This window comes from Myotis lucifugus, unplaced genomic scaffold, assembly GCF_000147115.1.
Source record: "Myotis lucifugus unplaced genomic scaffold, Myoluc2.0 scaffold_4, whole genome shotgun sequence".
Lineage (NCBI taxonomy): Eukaryota > Metazoa > Chordata > Mammalia > Chiroptera > Vespertilionidae > Myotis > Myotis lucifugus.
In genome coordinates, this window is record NW_005871052.1 from 12,030,544 (window position 1) to 12,046,626 (window position 16,083).

Consider the following 16,083-nt stretch of genomic DNA (forward strand, 5'->3'; position numbering starts at 1 on the left):
CACCACTGTGTTACAGACCTGGTGATAATGAAAGGCTGCAATGGTGAGGAAAAGAGCACTGACCATGAACTCGTCTTTTTAGGGAATAGTTCATTTATGAGGAAGAGGGCAGGTGCTTGGCCAGATCTGCTCAGACTGATGATACAGTGAGATAGCAACCCAATCCATGTTGTCTAGACTCTAGAGAGTTAGAATGGATGTCTGGTAAAATGCTTGTAGAATCTCATCTGTCTTTGCAGATTCAATGTAATGTCTCCAGATCAACTGGTCAATTTGTGGTCATTAAGCTAACATGAATCAATTTGCTGTCTTGCTCTTTTTTTTTAAGGGCAAGCTGTCAGCTAGGGAAGCGATTTACAGGGGTTACAGCTAAGGGACAAGTTGAGGCCAGGTGGAAGTCCCAGGAGAGAGACTGAAGCAGACAAAGTTGAAGAGATACCAGTGAAGTTTCCTGTTATGTTGAGAATGACTTGCTCTCTATCCTCAACATTCATACCACAAATAACTGCAAAGCACTCTTAGCTACCAACTAACCTCTCCTGGAGATGACTTCCTGCTCTCTTGATGGGACTGAAGTCAGTCTAGCAGAACCACTTGCTGCTATAAGTTGGAATCAGAGGAAACAAAGGGGCAGAAACAACTTAAATTGTTAGTTGACCTCCTGGGGCCAACTTCATTTCACTTGCACCTCTTCTGTATTCCGCCTTCAAAAATTGTTATTTTTCACACTAGTAATAGTGGCAGTAGTAGGTTCTCTGAAAGCCTTTCTGGAGGGGCTTTCAGCCTCTCTTCTCCCGTTTCAGCAGAGTAGGTGCAGAAGGCAGCAAATACTGTGGTTTGTGCCTAGGTGGGAGAGACAGTTGCTGTTACGATAATCAAGGGGGAGAAGAGAGGTTGAGTGTTAGGAGTAGAAAGATATTCAGTGTTCTGTTCATTGATGACTGGTAGAAATAGTACAGTTTGTTGTTGTTTTTTTGGAACTAGGTCCACCTGTTGTAAAACATTAAGTAAATATTTCCAGTCCTCAATGTTACCTCTGACCATAAAATCTTTGCCCCAAATGCTTTTGTGTTAATGGGAACACCACTGAGCATCTGAGTGCCAGAGTGATGATGTAGAAGATGTTCTAAAACATCCAGGCATATAGATTATTGTAGAGGAAAGTAAGACTCAGTGTAATTGGAAAATATAAAGGTATCAGGGCATTTAGCTTAAAATCTTTTGGGGAATCCACTAGAGATAGCAAGGTGAGGGGAGAGGCAAAACCCACTAGAAGTAGCAAACAAGATGCTTCCAGAAAAATTAGCAGAAGTAACAAGTCCTAAACAATGTGAGTCTCATACTTGGCTTTAGAGTTCAGTTATTCATAATGGTTCTTAAGAAGGCCCTGGCTGTTCTTTACCTTTGTTAGGCAAAAGCACAAACTCTCCTTCATTTCCTTACAGAGCAAAATGTTTGCATCTTTTGGAATTCTGAGACTGGGACAGACAAGTGTGGCAATCATATATAAATTAAGGCTAGTAATGAATCTATTTTATTTTAGGTAAAACCCCTGAAATTTAGTCAGGTCCTTCTGTTATGTTGAGAATGACTTGCTCTCTATCATCAACATCCATACTACAAACCAAATAGTTTGAATTCTTTACAAAGCAGCTGGGATTTTGTTGTTTATTATATTAAGTGGCTTTGGTATAAATCAGGGGAAAGTGCTGATTTCAAGGGAGTGGGTGGGTCTGGCCTGTACTCAGAAGTCTAGAATTCAGAACTGTACCAACCAAGTGCCTAGGCCCAGGGCTTCTGTGTGAGAGGCTTAAGTCTTTTCAGCACACAGTGTGGTTTTTCAGCTGCTCTGTTCTCTGGAGTGTGGGCAGTTGTGCTAAGAGTTTGCTTCTTATTGGTGAGCAACACGATCTATCAAAATCAAGATCTGCTTGTCTCTGGGGCAGTTTCTGCATCCTCTAGGAGGTTGACCAATGAATCTGTTGGGGGTGGGGCGTGAAGAAGTAAAGGGTAAGGGAACCCTCTTTGTGAGACAGACTACTATTTCATTTGACTTCTTTTCCCCTCCTTGGACAGTGGACAGTTACCTCTCCATTATTGCTCAACCAGTTTTCTTTGTTCAATCTTGGTCTGTTTTTCCCCCAACCTCCCAGAAACCAGACATATGAAAATCAAATGAATCACTGCTCTGGTTTTGCTTAGAAAATTGAGCTGACAAGAAGAGTTAGTGCATATTAGCTTGGGTGGGGGGGGGGGTCAGGAGGAGTCACAATGATTGTTCTGGGGCTCCATCAGCATCCTATTTACCCAGCTCTTACCCTCTCTCCCCACATGGTTAACTAATTAGGCCTTTTTTGTATTATGGGCCAAAGCAACTTGCAAGGCTGCCTTTTAGATTCTGGATATATCCTTTTAGTTTATACATTCTCAGTTCTGGACCATAGTAAGACTTCCTTTAAACAAAACCAACCAACCACAAACCACAATCTGAATTGAACGGTGGTGGGCAAGTTACACTTACTTTCTCTACTCCTTGAGCCTTTGGTGATGCCATTAGTTCAGCTAATTACTTACTGTAGTGAATGTTATATGCCAATGAAATGAGAGTTCTTTGAATGCAGCATAAGCTGGGCACAGATTTTAGCTATCATTGTTTAGCTTCAGACCCATAGAAGGTTCTGAAAGCATGCGTGCAAGTTACCTCAGATAGATCAGGGTGGACAAATGGCTGCCTTGTTTGTTGGCTGAGCTTGGTTCATTCAAAGTAACCAGGTTCTGACCTCTTCTAGCTAAGGGGTGTGTGTGGGGGAAGGGTCTGTATGTTATCGAAACTCATCACCCTGATCACCGTGTAGACAATCAAACTAAAAAAGGCATGAAGTTCAGGGCCAAGTAACATTCATATTTTGCACAAAAGCCATCCAATCAACTCATGCCAAAATAAGTGCACACCTGCAAACCCAGTGGGAGAGAGTTAAACTATGATTGAAGAGGCATCAGAGTCTTTCTGTTTCTCCACACAAGTCATTAAGGCCTCACCAAGGAAGTGAATAATCAGCAACGGCTCCCTATTTCCCCAGGTTTGATAGCCTCCAATCTGCTCTTACACTGTTCTCCTTAGTAATAGGAGCCAGGGATGGAGCAGCTGGTCATTCATTGAAAACATGCATGTGTGCCCTTGCATCTGAGAATTTCTTCTTGGTGCACACCACGGGCAGAAAATAAGAAGAAAATCTGTAGTCAATAATGGCAAGATTTTAAGTATGAAAACATAAAATGTCTGCATATGATTAAAGTGCCTGATGATTTCTAGATAAAGTGGTCTCTCTCCTGCTGTCCGGAGTGTGAGTTTAAGTAAAAGAAATGTAGGCTTTTTTGTTATTTCCATGGTTTCTTTTTAGAACCCTTCCTCTTCCCCTTTTTATACTCAAGTTTAGTAACTGATCCCTACTTGCTCAACCCAGGGCTTAGGTACTGGGACTATCGGTGGTGTCATAGTCTTTTGAAAACTGTGCAATAATTCTCCGAGCAAGTGGATTAGTGGTCTTCAGCAGTTCCGCTGCTGAGGGGCGGGACCTTGGAGTTGCCTTACTGCCCTTCTTTTGTAGCAAGGCCTTGAAATCATCGTTTCTGCCAGCATCTAGGCTGATACTGCCGCTTGACCCTGCAGAGGCAGCTGACTCACTAATTGGAGAATCAGCTGTGTTCCTTATTGGTGAGTGGGAGCTTGGTCTGCTGCCTCCGGCAAAGGCCTCACCGGGCTCCTTCCAGCCAAGCAGCTTTCTTTTGGACCTAAATAAGAGAAGGTTTGCTTTGAGTGAATTCGTGTGGTGGACATTTCCTAATGCTTCATATAACTTCATGAATGCCAGTGACATGATCTGGGAACTTCTACGCAGCAGCCTTGCAAGCAATCATACTCACCAGCTTTCTCTCTCACCATTGAGTCCTTGGGCTCCCTTGTCTGGACCCATCTCCCTTCACTTTCTTTTTCTTTTTTTAAAATATATTTTTATTGATTTCAGAGAGGAAGGGAGATGGAGAGAGAGAGAGAAACATCAATGATGAGAGAGAATCATTGATCGGCTATCTCCCACACACCCTTTACTACTGGGGATTGAGCCTGCAACTGGGGCATGTGCCTGACTGGGAATCGAACCGTGACCTCCTGGTTCATAGGCTGACACTTAACCACTGAGTCATGCCAGCTGGGCAACCCTTCACTCTTCCCAATGCCTGCAGCTGGAGTCATTGGCCTGTGCCTGCAGGCTCAGTCCTGCCCAGGTTCTGGGACCCAAGAAGAATTTAAGGAGTCAAGGCTAGAAGCTCAGGGACTCTGAATCAAGGCAGCCTGGGAGCTGATCCTGCTCTGAACTGGCGCTCTAGCTCCAACAACTGGGCCCTTTCCAGTTTCCTCCCCACCAAGCCCCTGCTTTGTGTCCCGGTCCAATAACTGGGTCCCCATCCGGTCTCCCTTTGCCTAAGTTCTTGCTCTGATACTTGGCCTGATGCCCCACTTCACTTCTTGATCAGATTTTTTGGTACAAGGAATTCTATGAAGGGTTAAATGTCTGATTGCAGACAAAGCTGTAAGAGAGCAGAGAGAGCTACAATAGGTCCTTCGGTTGCTAGGAGATGAGGGTCCTCTCTCTTGGCACCTGGTCCTCCCCTCCCCAACCCTCCTCCACTTCATCCAAAGATGTCAGTGAATTGGCAACATGAGGCCCTGGACTGCTTTCACATATGTGGGTATCTGGAGTTAAGTCTCTAGTTTCAATTCTAATGGCTGCTTAGAGGTAGCAGTTTGTCTTTTGGTATACAAAGTGAAGGTGATTACAATAGGAATTAAGGAAATTGGTCCAGACCTGTGTATCACAGTAAATAAATCTTCAGTTGTACGTGAAGCCACAAACACATCATCATCTTCTTCTGCAATCCATTCAGCTGTTTTATCACTGATAACACTTTTTTCTTCAGTACTTGGTTCCATAATACTCCCTAGGTATAAGAACCAGAAGGAATTATTTTGACCACAATAGTGAGGATCAAGCACATTATCATCTGTATTTCATTTGATGTTCAAAGCAACTCTGTCCACCCATTTACTAATGGGCACAGGACAGAGACTCTTAATGTCTCCATTTTGCAAAGAACATGATGTTCAGAAGGTTAGTGATTTGGCCAAGGTGGACTCAGTGCTAAAGGTCAAGCCTAGGTCTTTATTCTCTCATGGCTCTTCCGTTACAATAGGTTGATTGAGCATTTTCTTATTTTAAATGTGTCATTTTTAAAGATCAAGGAACTGAGAGCAATTAAGCAATGACTCAATCAATGGTGGGAGTGGGACCTGTCTGAATCTCAGAGGGAGCCTTTGGAGTTTAAGGACGAATATTCTAAAATTACCTTTGGCTTTGATTTGTTTGCATGTTTTAGTCACAATGACTTATTTTATGTTGAAAGTCCAAATCAGCTTAAAGAAAGCCAAAAGATTTTGGTGTTAAGAGTTCAAAAAAGAGTGAGAAACATGGATGAATTTGGAGGACCTTATGCTAGGTTAAATAAACCAGTCACAGAAGGGCAAATGCTTCATGATTCCACTTATATGAGGTCCCTAGAGTAGTCAAATTCAGAGACTGAAAGAAGAATAGTGGTTGCCAGGGGCTGGAGGGATAGGGTGATGGAGAGTTACTGTTTAATGGTTGTAAACTTCAGTTTTGCAAGATGAAAAGAGTTCTGGAGCTGGATGGTGGTGATGGTTGCTCAACATTGTCAATATAATTAACACTACTGAACTGTACACTTAAAAATGGTTAAGGTGGTAAATTTTGTTATGTGTATTTTGCCACAATGAAAACAAAAAGAGACAGTAAAAACCCCCTAAAAAGATGAGAAATATTATCTAGCCTAGTCTTCTTGTTCCAGAAAGAGCTAACCATCTAAGAAAGTGAGCTCCATTTCCTCTCAAAAGCACTAAGAAAGTCTGCTGGTGGTAACATATATTGCATTGCTTCAGAAGCCTGCAAACCCACCATGGCACTTGACCTCAGCCTGGGAGAATATGAGTCCCATGCCAGAAACTAAATTCAGTGTGGCTAGTGAAAAGTATTGTACAGTGAGGTAGAGAGTTTCTAGAGCAGGGGATGCATGCCTGATTAGGTAAATGGGCTCCTAAGGTCCTAGGTTGCTAAGGCCTAGTTTAATTACATTACCTCAGCACTGGGGGTTCCAGAGTAGGTTGCCTCAAACTGAGCTTTGGAGATCTACCCCTGGGTCAGTCCTGATACCAAGAGCAGTGAGACCTATTTAGAGTAACCCAAACCCTCAAGAGGTGCCCTACTAACTTGGTCATCCCAGGGTCAGGATCATGGGGCACTGGCTTCTGTCTCTAGCACTACATTCTCACCATCATCTCTCCTGGGATTGAAAGGAAAAGCCATCAGATAGTTTACTAACCTGGAGGGCTTGCCTCCCTTCCATCATCAGCCTGTGGGGTGGTAGTCGTCCTTGTTGTACCAGGTGATTGCAGGTGGTCGCCAGTTGGGGGACACTTGGCATCTTCTTCCAGGGTGATGATGGGGCTGACAGGCAGCCTTGGTTCAGCCACATAGGCCTCCATTTGAGCTGTGGGTGAAGTGAGAGGCAGGTATAACACGCTGGGCTTTTTTGGTACAGGAGGTGGAATCTTGCTTTTCTTCTTCTCAGCTTGTTCCTGGCTCTGGAGGCTAATTCTTTCAGGCAGGGCTCTCACCTTAGAGCCCTCATCCTCTGTACTTCCCTGGGGAGGTTGCTGGTTTTCTGAGCAGAAAGCACCAGAGGAACTGGCAAAAGGTGTAAAAACAAGAGCTGAGGGTGCTGTTGACTCCCCTCGGCTTCTGGCCTCAGGGAAGCTGGAGGACTTTGGTTTCCTCACCACCGTGTAGATGTCTGGAGGGAATGGCCTCATGTATTGAATTGAGCTCTTAGGGGTCATAGCCAATGTCGGCGAAGTTAGTGGGTACTCCTCGGGGACAGATTGTGGTTTGTGGACCAAGCTTGGAGGCCTTCGAGCCAGTGGGGGTTTCTCAGCTATGGGAGGTTTCATCTTTCTCTCTAGCAAGGTGAAGACTTCTCCCGACTCCTCAGCATAGTCAGGGCTCTCAATGTCATCTTCTGGCTCAGACTTGCTTACTGACCTGAGGCGGACAGAACGTAGATCAGACTGAGTAACCATGGGCATGATTGGCTGGTTGGGGCTAGTTTTCTGGACCAACTTGGCCCCAAAATTGGTATCTGAGTGATGCCGGCTCACCTTGGTTTTGCTTCGTATGGAGATACTCATCCCAGACAGATCCAGGTAGGTAGAAGAGGTCAATGGTAGGTCAAACGATAATCGTGACTTTGAAATTTTCTCCATTGGTGATGTTGGGGGCAGTGATGACTTCCTCTCGGGTACCACTGGACGTACCCGGACACTGCCACTTGGAGGAGGCAAGTGGCCCAGGGTCAAGGACATGGAGACAGTGGGTGTTGGTGTCTCCGACTGGCTGGAGTATCCACTGGAGGGTGACATCAGCCCAGTGGGCCTTCCTGGAGAGGGTACCTCCCTAGCCTCTACCTCAATGGAGAGTTGGGAAGGCGTAGTAGCTCTGGAGATGGAAGGGGAGGCAAGAGACTCTGAGCTGCCCTGAACTTGGGTACACTCAATGACTGTGGTGCCAGTGGCAGTGCTGGAGCTGGACAAGGACTGGTAGGTGTCACCAGACTTCCAGTCAGTAAGATACCAGTGGTGGGAGAATTGTGTATCTTCTGGGTCTTTGAAGGTGGGCACAGCTGGGTGACCCTGGGATGAATGATGTCCTTGGTGTTCCAAGGAGAGGCAAAGGCTCCTGGGCCTCTGGTCCTTGGATAGTGCTGACCCACCTTCTGGCAAGAGGACTGGTTCATCTTTGACCAGTGAGACACTGCGCATTGGTGGGGAAGGCTTCTTTTTGGCCTTCTTGAGTGAGATACTCCTGGATCTCTGCCTTCTGTGGTGGGCATCTTGCTGGGAACTAATGGAGGCAATGTTGTCAGCACTGTTACTGCCCTCAGAACTTGTACTGGCATAAGGCAGGGCACAGGCTTCATTGGACTTCTGCTCCTCATCGTAGTTCACATCTGTGGTGCCTGAATCTGTAGGTACAGACAGTGACCGCTCCCGGAACCTGCTGGCCCCACCTGGGCCTGTATCCAGCCTTGAGGTGCCACCAGTCAGAAGGCCAATCTTGAAGGGTCGCTCTGATACTTGCCTTTGTTGTGTAGGGTGTTCAGAGTAGCCAGCTGATCCACTGCATCCTGCTGGGTTATCACGAGTGACAAAGAGTGCAGCAGCCTCCTTAGGAACCAGAGGTGGCAGTGTGTGCAGAGAGACCCATGAATTCCCAGAAGAAGGATTTTTTCCATTTTCATTGACTTGATTGCTCTGACTGGTGGCACTTGGAGTCATATAGGTGAAAGCATCTCCTTTCCACAAAGCAGAGAATGTAGATTCTGTTGGTCCATTGCAAGAACTGGAGACGCTATACACCATTCCCATGCTTTCCATGCCAGGAGGCTTGGTGCCACCACGCACCTGGAGAGGTTCGTCGGGATCACTAGAAGGCTTTCTCAGTACTGGTGAGGTGAGATTTGGGAAATGAGCTTCTTCACCAACGGCAACTCTTCCATGAACACCTTCTGGAACAGAATGACTGGGCTTGATGTCTGAGCTGGTAGAGCAAGCCAACCTGCCTGTGGGGCTGTTGCTGAGACCTGGAGGAGGGAAACACAGAACATTAGTGGTGCTGCCAGGGATCCCCCAGCAGCACCAAATTTTTGCCAAGAAGCATTTGCCAACAACTTGAACAGAATTCTTGGTTCTTCCTTTCCATCGATAAGAATGCGGGGGAAGTTGGGTCCTTGCCCATCATGACATGGTGAGTCACAGGGTGGCCTTGAATTATCCAGATGGCTGCCAAAGACTTTCCAGCTTTGATTATTCCTTTTGGAGATGAAGTGGCAGGTGGGACTACCTTGGGTTTTCACCCCAGGCTCACGAAGCCATCACAGACCTCAGAGTTCACCTCTCCTGAGATGAAAGCAGAAGTTTTTGAACTACATAAAGGACAGCACTGTGTGACTTTCAGCCCGGATTTGGAGTAAGCCACAGTTGGAAAGCCCAGAGTCTGGTTGCATTTTTGGCACCTGACTCTTTTTAGCTTTGCAACATGAGATACTTAAGATAACCTACAGATGTGAGGCAACCATTCAGATGTTCAGAATCCCCAAAGATTTCTCATACACACAATTATTACTGTTCTATCATTATTATTATTGCGCCTTCTACTGCTATGATAATTTATAATAACAGTCACCCTTTGTTGACACATACTATGTACCAGGCACATGGTAGGCAAATTACAGTGGGGCCTTGACTTATGAGTGTCCCGACTAACGAGTTTTTTGAGATACCAGCTGTCTCTCTGCCGATTTTTTGCATTGAGTTGACAGAGTAATTTGAGTTAACGAGCCCCTTAACGAGCTCCTTAAGCTCGGTCTCTGAACGAATTAAACTCGTAAGTCAAGGCCCCACTGTACATACAATGACTCTAATCCTCATGGCAACTCCACTAGGTGGCATCATTATCCCCAATTTATAGATGAAGAAGCTGAGGCTCAGAGAGGTTATATAACCTGGCCAAGGCCTGTGCTCTTTGGACAGCATTAATTTAACAGCATAATGGTTCTGCTAAGATGGTTCTTTAGTGATGCTTCCCCCCTTTACCTACTTGCCTAAACAACATATATGGTTATATTCCAATTATAATGAGAAGCAATGAATTTATAGCCTGGGAGACCTGTTCTTCATATCTGGTTGCTCCCCTTGACCAAAGGCCCTTGGCTATCTTTAATCACCACATTGGCTTTTTTCAGGATATCCAAAGCCCCATCCCCAAATTATTCTTGTTCCCCATAACTGCAATACCACCCGGGTGGCAGGACTGGTGGGAGAGAGCAAGGGGAAGGGCCCAGGGATTCAGCTGTGGTGAGGTCACCTTGGTCTTGCTGTGAAAAGTTAGAGAATCCAATAATGGTCCGCCTCCGCCTCAGGGTGGACTTGGGGTTCACGGCTGTCTCTGTGTTAAACAAGGAGTGTCGCAAACTTGCATGTTTATCGAACTGCTGCCCTGTAGCCAAAATAAAGACACTTGGGTGCATCTTGGTTTCTGTTTACAGTACAGTGGAAATGGGCCTGAGGTAGAGAGAAGGGATGATGGCAGTAGCGATGAGCATGAATAGCATCCAGGCAGGTGGCCCTTCTTTCATATCCCTCCCAACATGGCCCCAGACACCCAAAACCCCAAGGCACACATAGGCCGCACCCAGGGTCACCTGTGAGTCTTAGGTAGCTGAGAGCCATGGTTTTCAATCCTGACCACATATCGAAATAAACTGAGCAGTTTTTGAAATTCCAATACCTGAACCCCACCCCAGAATATTGAAGTCTTTGGGAAGAGGGCCCAGGTAGAAGCTATTTCTCAAACTCCCCAGGTAGTTGATTATTCAGATGTACAGCCTGGTGTGGGAACCACTGATTTAGAGAGACAGGTTGAGATTAGACGTTGCTTGATTATAATCTTTCCTTAAAGAAAGCCTTTAGCCTGGCTGGTGTGGTTCAGTGGTTGAGTGTTAGCTCATGAACAAGGAGGTCATGTTTTGATTCCTGGTCAGGGCATATGCCTGGGTTGCAGGCTCAATCCCCAGTGTGGGGCATGCAGGAGGCAGCAGATTGATGTTTCTCTCTCATGGATGTTTCTATCTCTCTCTCCCTCTCCCTTCCTCTTTCTAAAATCAATAAAAATATATTTAAAAAAGAAGCCTTAATGTGGGCCAGAGGACAGTGTCTCTCAGAAGCTGCCTTGCCGCCCCCCCTTCATCTAGGAAGCAGCCTGATAGTCTGTCCTCCAGCCACCTTTGATTACATTTTGTCAAAGTTCACCCCTGGGCAGTGACTGAGATCTATTTCTCTTAAAGCACCGGGTCAGTCTTTGTTCCTGTGGAACTGCTGAGACAGGGGCAGTGTGAGACAGGGGGTGAGTATGTTGCTCCACTCACTGTCTCTCATTCAACAGCTGGCTAACCAAATCCTCCCCTCTCAGCCTCACAGCTGCATATGACACCCCCCTCCCACAAGTGACTCAGGGCCAGCCTTATTGAGAGTAAGATATGTTTAGAAATAAAGTGCCCACCATCACTTTGTGAATCTCTCCTCTCCACCCTCACTCCTCTTAGTACATCTCCCTAGGTTGTGGGCTCTATTTTCTGCCTCTAATTTCCTGAGATGACACCAATGGTGCTGGATGGCCCCATATACAGAGAGCATCACCACATGTGGCCAGAGGTGTCCTTATCATCTTCATCAACTTTTCCCAGCATACCACAAGCCAATGCTGGATCACAGGATGCCTCTGGTCCCTTTGGGTCATGAAGTCTTGATTTCATTGGGTTGCTGGCCCTATCTCCTTCTGAAATGACCAAGCCTCCTCCTCTTCCACTTACAGCCAATGGAATGTGGAGCACGAATTAATAAGGTGTGTGGTACAAGTGTCACATGTTCCCAAAGCCACGTCCAACTAAGCTACATACATTATTTTCTCCACTTTTGAGATAGTACTGGCCCCCTTTTGGCTTTTTGGGCCTTGGTCCCTTTCTGTTACTTCCCTTCCTAAACACTTACCACGTGCGAGTTGAGGAGACCCATCTCACTAGAAGACGAGTGTCCACTTAAAATGCCATCAGGCCCATGGTCTGCGTCCTGGGTATGAGCCTCCCTTTTATCATCAGCACTCTGAACCCCACACTTTCCCTCAGACTCCTATCCAAACATGGCTTCTGGCAAAGAAGTTTCCTTTCCCCAACCCAAACATAACTCACAAACTTTAAATATCCATGGACGCTCCAAAGAGCACACAAGTTCATAAAGTTTCAGAGTTTTCTTTAAGAACATTTTGTTTGCTATCAGATGGTCTCAGTTAGTGTGGAAGTGCTAGTAGAGTGAAGAAAGAGCAGCCATAGCCCCATCTTCTGCATGCCTCCATTCCCTGGCAAGAGCCATGACCTTGACAGTACAGGGTGAGCCAGTAGCAGAGAAAGTCTTGCTCCCTCCCCCAGCATCTAGTGCATTTGGAGAGGATGGTCTGTAGTTCGCATGGAGGGAAGCAAACAGAGGTGGTGCTAAGCAACTCTACCAGAGATGTTGATGGGCACAATGTCAGAGTGCGTGGAGCAAGGCTGAAGCCACCGCTTCTCCTCTAGGATGGGCAGAGGGAAGGGGGTATTCCAGGCAACTTGCTTGTCGGCTGTGGTAGACAGGCTCAGGGAGGCCTCAGGGGCCCTCACACCCTGGGTGGTAGTCTCATCCTCGCTCAGCTGCTGTTTTGTAGGCTGTTGGGAAAGAAGGTGATGGGAAGGGTGTACTCCTGACTAGAGATGAGCCATGCCCACAAGGTGGCTGTCTAGGCAGGCTAGTTGGAGGCTTCATCTGGGAGGCAGGAGAACATGGACAGGCTGCCAGGCCAGACACCTACTGTGCAAGACCCATCTGGGCTGGACCTCAGGGTAGCTCTGCTGGTGAGCAGAGGTGAGCAGCGGTATCCAGTGGATAATGTAAGCAGCTCAAGATCCCCTGTCGATGGGTGCAGGGCGAGCTCTGCACTGGCTTTCCCAGGCAGGGGAAGATGCAACTCACCATCAATACAAACTCCAGACGCCTGGCAGACTGGGGCCTTGGGCTGGGAGTGGGCTCAGGGGCCTCATCAGCAGAGCGGAAGGTCTGCCCCAGCAGTCTGGCCTCCGAGTACTGCTCCTCATATTCTTCTGAAAAACAGCACAGTGGATACAAACTCTAGGGGGCCATGGTCAAGTGCTGGGCAGGGGAGGGACCATGAGCCAGGGCTCCTGCTCTAGCTGCCAGGCCTGACTTGCACTATTTCTTTAGGATATTTCCTGTCCTCTGAGCCTCTGGATTCAGAAATGGAAAAATGCCTACTTCCTGGGACTATGAGAGCCGAAGAGAAAAGAGAATCAAGAAATTTGAGTTGTGGTGGTTCTGGGACTAAGCCCGTGTGTCTGTGGTCCACACCTTAAGTGCTCAACTTGGAGTAGAGGCTCAGGGTGCAGACACCTTTTGCTACTTTATGCTGCAAGGCCCTCTCTTTAAAGCCCTCCAGTTCTTCAGGTTTTCTGCAACCCTAGCTGGGGAAAGACCTGGGTGAAGCACAAGGAGATTTGTATTGGGGAGTCCAACATGGGGTGCTCCCTTGAATGTAAAGAACTCTTACTCAAGCCTCCAAGGGCCTGGCTTCCTGCATCTTAGTTCCACTGCAGGTGGTGACAGGTCCAGGGGAGTGTAGGTGAAGGAGAGGAAAGGGAGGAAGTGGCATAGAAGGAAGGAAAGAAAATTTCAGGGGCATCATCAGGGAATAAGAAGGATGCATAAGATTTGAATTGGTTTCATTTAACTGATGAATTCAAAGGAAGAGAAAGAATCCAACGAAATGAAGGAAGTGAGAGTAAGGAATCAATAGGCAGGGCTCCATGCATATTTGAGCAAAGACTTTAAGAATTACAACTTGGAGTCAGGAGGGTCCTCAAAGGTTCTCTGGTCCAACATCCCATTCTGGGCTCAGACTTCCTCCTCAGCAGCCCTTTAATGTGTCTCTTCAGCCTCTGCACACACTTGCAGAGGAGGGAGCAGCCCTCTTCCCAAGGCCGCCGATTCCATCCAAGGACAGTTGGGGCTGTCAGGTGTCAGGAAAGTTTTTCCTTATCTTATGGTGAAATCTGCTTCCCTCTGGGTTCCTCCCCCAGTCCTAACTGTCCACGGAGGCACCACAGAACACACTGACTCTTTTCCTGCATGGTAGCTCCTCTCTTATCTGAACACAAGGCTCATGGTGTCCCTTGGTATCATGCTTCTCTAAGGTAAGCACTGCCCTGGCAAGGAGGTGGGGGTTATGGCTGTAGTCCAGTTGGGTGGCCGTGTGCCACTTTCTATTCTCCACCAGTATTAATCTTCGTTGGCATGAATAAATGAGAGCTGATAAGATGATTTTTTCATATTTAACGTTCACTCAAGAAATGTCTATTGAGCATCTCTTGGGGATCCAGCCCTGTGCCAGGTGCTTCTGGAAACCCAAAAGACATGATTCTTTATGCTGACAAGCTCAGTCTGGCCAGGTGGACAAAATATATACTCAGGACTAGTAGATGAAAGAGTAAATGAATGAACAAATGCAAGGAAAAGCAGTTCAGAACTATAAAAATCCTCTTGAACAGGATGGTACAAAGTGCCTCATATGCGTGCTTATGGAGGGAATGGTGCAAAGTGCAGAACTCATGTGAAAGGTTTTCTTAGAGGAGGCAAGAATAGAACTTTAAAGAAGGTATAATGATTGGAGTGGGGAAGAGGGAGGAGGTCTTCTAGGTTTAGAAAAGAGGTCTGAATGGGATATGAGGGCTGAAAGGGGGTATGGAGCTTGTGACTTAGCACTGAATTTTTATTTGTATTATTTTATTGAGTTATAACTTACCAACAGTAAAGTGCACAGATTTGTATATGGTTCAGTGAACTTGGATATATGCATGCCCCTTGCAATCTCCACCCAGGTATTTGCAGCTCGCCAATAGTCTCTCTCATAGACCTGAGCTTTAATACTTTTGCCACTTACATTGGATAAATCGGTCTGGTAAATGTGTATTTTTTCATATTGTAAGGTCTTATCAGGGACCACCTTAATTTTTTCATATTAACTTTAATATTGTGCTTAGCTCAGCCCATGTTCCAAAGGACAAGTACCAGGAGTTGATGTTGCATCTCATCAGGGTCTCTCCAGCAGCAAGACACTCTTGCTAAGCCCTATTTTTAGTTCTCACAAAACTGTGCCATGTAGGGAATTGGAATTCCCATTTTAAAGATGACTTATGTGAAGCTCAGAAAGGGTGGATATCTGCATACTGTCACACAGCTAGGTAGGTGTGTGAATAGAATTATATTCTAGCTCTGTTTTCCAAGTCTGTTTTCTCCATCTGCCTAGTGGGTGAAGTCTGACTGCTCAGGCAACCTGACTGGGCTGCTTCTCTGGGTCTGTGGACCCAGGTTTGCATACTATATGCTCAAAGACAGTGGGAATTCGGGGTGAAGTGAGCGCTGGATGCTGTGTACTGGGCTTGCTTTGGTGAAGCAGTAGCTACCCAGAAGATATGTGGACGAGGTTAATGTAAGAGTAGAATGAGTGAAGCCCAGAGGGAGACTCTGCAGGTGCCTTCTTTGTCTTTCGGTGCCAGGATTCCAAAGGCATGGGTGATGTGGCAAGGGAAGGTCTGGGAGGTATGTGGGCCACATTGTGGGAGTCTCTCACCCAGCTGTCTTTGGAAATAAATGGTTTGACCATTTGCCCTGTCTCAGTTTCTGTCCTCTTTTCCCCCATGGGCTACTGAGCTAAAAAAAAAAAAAAAAAAGATTACAGGTGGTGGTGATTTAGAGTCTGGAAGGTGACAGATGGAAAATGTGTGTTTTGTTTTACAATGGGTTTTAAACTTCTTTTCTCTCTCGCTGGTCCCTGTACTCTTTCTTCAGTGCCTCCCTCCAGCGGCTGCGTATCTGGCCTGTGGGTCCAGACGAAGCCCCACACCCTCTCGGTACCTTGCAACAGGCTCTGGAGATTAAGCTGCGCCTCTCGAAGCAGCTCCTCTACACTCGGGGGCCTGCCTGAGGAGAGGAACACGTTCACTGGCTGTCGCCATGACGACCTCGAGTGGGCAGTCGCTGTCGCATTTTCCCGACTCGAGTTAGCTGCAGCTAGGGAAGGAGAGAGTCAGTGAGAGGCGCAGCCCAGGGTGGGCGAGGCGGCCACTGGGCGCCCACGGTGCCCGAAGTCCCGCCCCTGTCGGTGGGAGCGGCGGGGGGGGGGGGGGGGGGCGGGGGGCCGGGCCAAGCTTCCCTTAAAAGCAGGGATAAGGCTGTCGCAACATTTTTTTCTCGAAAGAACGAGGCGCAGGCCACTTCTTTCAGCGCTGGTGGGGGGC

At 46.9% G+C, this 16,083-nt stretch overlaps 1 protein-coding gene across 1 annotated transcript in view; it reads right to left on the reverse strand.

The window, feature by feature from the left end:
* Positions 1–1,576: 1,576 nt before the first annotated feature.
* Positions 1,577–16,083, reverse strand: part of NHSL2 (NHS like 2) — a 14,765-nt gene continuing 258 nt past the window's right edge. Inside the window, exons 2-8 of the mRNA XM_023765019.1 lie at positions 15,701–15,856; positions 12,746–12,873; positions 12,246–12,441; positions 10,053–10,184; positions 6,454–8,769; positions 4,866–4,998; positions 1,577–3,792 (exon numbers count right to left, since the gene is read on the reverse strand). Of these exons, the coding sequence (XP_023620787.1) occupies positions 3,468–3,792; positions 4,866–4,998; positions 6,454–8,769; positions 10,053–10,184; positions 12,246–12,441; positions 12,746–12,873; positions 15,701–15,856 (3,386 nt within the window). The 3' untranslated portion in view covers positions 1,577–3,467. The remainder of the gene's footprint in view (positions 3,793–4,865; positions 4,999–6,453; positions 8,770–10,052; positions 10,185–12,245; positions 12,442–12,745; positions 12,874–15,700; positions 15,857–16,083) is intronic.